This window comes from Impatiens glandulifera, unplaced genomic scaffold (assembly GCF_907164915.1).
Source record: "Impatiens glandulifera unplaced genomic scaffold, dImpGla2.1, whole genome shotgun sequence".
In the NCBI taxonomy this organism is placed as follows: Eukaryota; Viridiplantae; Streptophyta; class Magnoliopsida; order Ericales; family Balsaminaceae; genus Impatiens; species Impatiens glandulifera.
Window position 1 is genome coordinate 1 of NW_025919760.1, and position 5,670 is coordinate 5,670.

A 5,670-nucleotide genomic window follows, 5' to 3' on the forward strand; every position below is an offset into this window, starting at 1 on the left:
GATTTGAATGATATATACAATTAAAAATTAATGTGTAAACCACCATATTTATCACATTTCTTGAAGATATCCAAATTCAATTGGTTTGTTCTTTTCCAATCTAGAAAATTTGAAATTGTCAGCAAAATCATGTTTACCAAAGTAAATCTTATTATAGTTTTTTTTTTTGCAATTTTAAAGTGATGGATTATTGAGAAGGATGACTCATGGAATTACTAAATGGATACATTTTTTTTTTGAACACATCATTCTATTGTGGATCTTTCATTTCTCGTCCGAATCCTTCTCATAAACTCTGGCTCAAAAGCCAACACATGCAACCTAAGGATAAGGATGGATTCGCTACAATCACAACTAATATATGTTATTTGCATTCAAAAATGGAGGAAGATGATGATTAAATTATATACATTTTACTTACTACTTTGTCTTTTAAATTTTTATTTCAATACATATTGAAAATGTAATAAATAAAATTTATTTACTACCTTTCTTTTCAAAAAACTTACTTAATGCCGATATAAAAACAATGAGAAAGGCAACTCCGGCTATTAGCCCCACTAGAAGTGCAATGGTCTTTTGGACCTCGTCTTCGTCATCATTATCATCGTCTGCAAATATTTCAAATTTGTGTGTATGAGAATTTCTAGTCTTTAGGTAATTAATAATTATGTTTAACACATGGTTAATTTATAGGGTAACTTAAGCCCATTAACAATCTTTTAAAGTATTAGGCAATTTTGAAATCTTAAATATTGAAATACTAAATTATTGTTTCCTTATACAACCCTTCAATTTTTGAGCCACACAAAACATTTTTGCTATGTAAGCTAATTATTTTAATTTAAATGAAATTCTGATTTTTCTTAGTTAAATATGTGGTGACCAAACATAAAAGGAGAGATTTGAACCAAAGAAAATTTAAGAATTATTCTTTTAAAAGACTTTTGTTTATTTTTAAGATTTAAAAAGAGTTTATGTATAAACAAAAATATAGAAATTCTATATCCTGTATATGTAAGTTTTGTTTTATTTACTCAAAGGTAAGAATCGATTATTTTCTTTACTCTTTAAATTGTCACAATTATATATTAATAAATCTCAATAATTGATTCTAAGTATTATTTCACTTTTGAAGTGAAATATCAAGATAAAAAGATGACATAAAGAACAATTTGAATCACTTTTAAAATTTTAAAACGCAAAATGAGTATATTAAGTTGAAAAATAAAAACTAAGATGTATTTAAAAACAAAATTAACTGGTACACTTCTATAAAGAAAATTAATAGAGGTAGTGTGGTTTTGAGTTATATAAATAAAATCTGAATTATGAATTTAAAATCTTGTTAACTTGTATTATTTATATAAAAAAAGTATTAGAAGTATGAGAAGTGTAGAGCAAATCATGATATTTTTTTTACTTGTAAAAAAACAAAATAACTTAGAGCACCCTTTTCTATTTCACTCGCTAACAAGTTTATATTGGGGAATAAAGCTAGAATAATTTAATTTTTAAATGGATTATTAATTATATAATTATTGAATGTATAAATTATGCTTTATGCATAAAGCAAGAAACTATTTGAATGTAAAGAATACCCAAACTTATCTTAATTCACATAGTTATATAAAAACAATTTTAAATTTTAAATGACTCACAATATATGTCACATCCTTGGATCAATCAAATTATTAACGTCTTTCATTTAAATATAAATATTTTTCAATTACATATTTATATTAAAATTTATTTTTTTGAATTTTTAAAATAAAATAAAATTTTAATCAATTACTTTCTAACAATAAAATATTTAATTTTATTAATTAAATTATTAAAATATTTTTTATTTAAATTTTTTATTTTTTATTTTATTTATATATATTAATACGTTTTAAATATTTTTATCAAAAAAATAATCACTATCTCAAAATCATCCACCATCATTATTATTTTTTTTCTCTAAATTTTTAAAACCCCAATCCAATCAAATCCTTACTTAAATAATTCAAAAGAATGAAAGTTAGATACTCATATAACTTAAAGTATGAATAGCATAAATTTATATTTTTATAAAAAAAAAACTTAAATAACTATTGTAAAAAATTATTTGAATAAGAGTATTTAATTTGTTATTTTGAATAAATATAATAATTTAAATAAAATATTATTAATGTGAAATGAAGTGTTATTTATTTTATATAATACATAATTTAAGTCTTATAAGTTATTTTTAACAAATAAATTCATATTTATTGTTTAAAATATTGTCTTAATAATTTAAAATTTATTATTTTAAGAAATTTATAGTCATTTTTAAATTTTATATATTTTTTCAATTTAAATGTCTTTTTAATTAATTTATAATTTAAATAAAAGAGTTAAAATTAGATGATTTACCATTGTTTGAGTATCTCCTAGCCCCACTGTCGTAGAAACGTACGTAACATTTGACCAAAAACATATCGCCGGAAGCGGACGACGGACATTCAATTTTCAACCGTCGGATGGCTTCCGATATACAATCCTGACACTGATCTACACTCAAATCCTGCACACACTGCGCCATACCTTTCACATTCCCGTAATCAATCACGCGAAAGAATTGTTGTCCAGTTCCCAAATAAGACAAGGCCGATTCACGGTCAGAATCATCGGAATAATCGCCGCTGTCATGAATCACCGGTCCACATTTATGGGTAGTAACATCCTTATCTTCCACTCCAAAGAAAGAGACATTATCATACTTGACTAAACAACCTTCGAGTTGCAAGGCCGCACCTGTTGAGCCGGGACATAGTGTACCTAATTCGGCAACGGAGCGAGCCACGCAGTTTCTGCAATTCAAGTTAGTGAGGTCTCCTCGGCACTGGAATAGGCCGGAAACGGTGGCGGTGGGGTCGGAACCAGGTTTTGAGATAGTGAATTTGTTGAAGAGGGTGAATGAGGATGAGTATACTATGTTGTCTAGAAATGATTTAACGTTGGACTCGTAATTAAACTTGATGATTTCGGAGTATTTTTGCGATGAGCAGCCTCCGTAGACGAAGGAATCAACAGAGGAAGTTGAAGAGCTAATTGCGAGAGAAAAAACAGCGGTTATCAGGTGAATTAATAAAGATGGGTGGAGGAGAAGAGCCATGCTATGCTTGAGAGAGAGAAAGAGAGAGAGAAATTCAGATATAGGATTTGATACAATTGGTTGAAACTTAAGTTTTTAATAATTTAATCATTTTTTCAAAAGAAAATTGTATGGTGATTAAATTTGTTAGATTTTTATTAAAAAAATGATAATTATTAATCTTCATAATTGAAAATAACTTTAAAATATAAAATTAGATTGTAATACTTATTTAATTCATAATAAATAATAATTTAAATCTTAATAGAAAATATACACATAATTTTATTATATTTATAATTATAAATGATTAAATATTTATCCTCCTAATATTGTTCATTTTCACAAATAATAAAGATCATATAATTTAAATGATTATATAATAAATTTTAATACTAAACTAAAATACTATATTTTTTCAAACTTAACATCATATAAATAATTTTCATAATATATAATTAATTTATAAATTATTAAAATTAAATTATTTAAAAGTAAGGTGTTCAACCAAATTATAAAAATATAATAACCAAAAATATTAATTAAAAAATGTCAATTATTAATAGGTTTGAAAAATACGTGTAATTCCGAAAATCTCTTATCCCGGAAAAATTCGAGGTTTAAGAAATTTTAAAATTAATTTTCGTGTTAAAAATATTTAAATAAAAAATTACTTAAAAGATTTATGTAGAAATGTATTTTGATATTTAAAATTATTTATAACAATAATTAATTTTAGAATAAGTTTAAATAATCTTTAAATTTATAATAATCGAATTATAAATTTATTTAAGAAATTTATATTTTAAATTAATTAAAAATAATTGCTTCAAAAAGATTATTTATTTGATTTTAAAGAATCACAATTAATTTTTAGTTTAAAATCAATACAGACGTAATATTTTCTGAGATTCCATTGAGTTTAATGTTTGGTAATACTCGAGAAAAAATTTTCATACTATATTCTCTGTAACCGTTGAGAATGATATCTATTTTATAAAATCTTGGCTTTATGTTTGAAAAGTTTATTTAAGTTTTATTTAACCAATTATTTTCAAGTTCTAGACATGCATATATTTTTCTTGCATTTAAAATTATAAAATAATATTTAAATGCTAGTATATACGATTGATGACGAGAATTATTTAAGAAAATATCTTAAAAATATCAATTTAAGGTATTAGAATTTACAAATAAATTCAAACATGCTTTTTTTTTTATTAAAATATGTTTTATGAAAATATTCTAAAAATATTTTAAAAATATTTTAATTTTTTTTTGGATTTTTAAAAAACAGTTTGGGGTTCAAATTGTTGAAAACAAATTAAAATTTTAAACAAACAAGCCTTTAGAAAGGTGTCCGGTCAAATACATCGGCCTTTAGCAGTTTTGGCATTGAGATAAAAGTATTTTGATATAAAATTAGAACCAAACCATTAATAATGCATATGCATTTTTGTAAACATTATAAATTTACCAGTCCAATTTATAAAATTAAAATAATTATTTTTATTTATTTTTAAATAAAAAAAATCAAAACAATTTACCCGAAAGGCAAAAACCTAATTAAACAATTAATTAGATTAGTTATTATAATACTTAAAACATAATTATTTAAGGAAATGGCCAAATAAAATAAATCAAATTATTTGGGATAAATTTTTTACTAATTTTATCTCAAAATAATTTTAGAAAAATCAAAAGATTAAAATAAATATTTTAGGATAAAATGTGGTACCTATTTTATCTCCCAAAAATTATGTATTTAATCCAAAAATATACAAAAAAAAAAAAATTGGCAAAATATTTGTCATATTTATTTTAAATATTTTTGTGTATTTTAAAGAATCAAAATTATAGCCAAAATAGTGTTAAAAAAATTAATTTCAAACAAACTCTTAAGTTTTAAAATAAAAATCAGTAATCTAGTGTATCCGAAATCCAAAAGATTCGTTATAGCAGGAATTACCACTAACAAATGAGCGTTGGATTGTCATTCAATGCCTAGGGTCGCGCCGCGTTGCCCATTGCAATAGAGGAAACGCGCGCTCGTGCCGCACCAGATCAACTAACGCTCCATTAGTTGAATCACAACGTAACGCCCAACGATTGACAAAACGTGAACAAAACGCTAACGGACCACTCCGCGTCCACGTTCACACCCAAAACGACGTCGTTTTATGCTTGGGTTGTATTCTTCCTCACGATCGTCGAAGGATAAGAATAGGTCCAATCTTTGATTTCTCAAAGATGGAACTCAACCTTTAGTTAACCATTTTGGCTGATTCAAAAGGTGAAATGATCACCTTACAACGTTGATCATTTCTCCTATACCCTTAGACCTAATTAAGGCCTAAACGGGTAACCGAGATAAAGAATAGTCAAAATACTATAGATAGATTTTGGCTGATTAAATCCACTCTCTCACCAACTTCGAGAGGCTATAAATAGCCTCCATTGACAATTCCGAAGCTAAGAGATTAACTCTCAAGCTTTCAATCTAAAATTTTAGAAAATCCGCCAATCCTCTTGGGTACGGAGGATGAAGC

The 5,670-nt window shown here is 25.0% G+C and overlaps 1 protein-coding gene across 1 annotated transcript; it reads right to left on the bottom strand.

Annotated features, from left to right (window-relative positions):
* Positions 1-346: 346 nt before the first annotated feature.
* LOC124918439 (plasmodesmata-located protein 6-like) lies at positions 347-3,188 on the bottom strand. Its single transcript, XM_047458589.1, has 2 exons — positions 2,401-3,188; positions 347-611 (listed from the first exon to the last, which is right to left on the bottom strand). The coding sequence occupies exons 1-2, from the start codon at positions 3,140-3,142 to the stop codon at positions 478-480; spliced, it is 876 nt and encodes a 291-aa protein (XP_047314545.1). The 5' UTR covers positions 3,143-3,188; the 3' UTR covers positions 347-477.
* Positions 3,189-5,670: the final 2,482 nt, after the last annotated feature.

Bases quoted from the DNA above. Each gene is read 5' to 3' on its own strand.
- LOC124918439 (XM_047458589.1), bottom strand. From the start codon at position 3,142: ATGGCTCTTCTCCTCCACCCATCTTTATTAATTCACCTGATAACCGCT. The intron at 612-2,400 runs GTAAATCATCTA...AAATATTTGCAG, and splicing joins TAGGAGATACTCAAACAATG to ACGATGATAATGATGACGAA.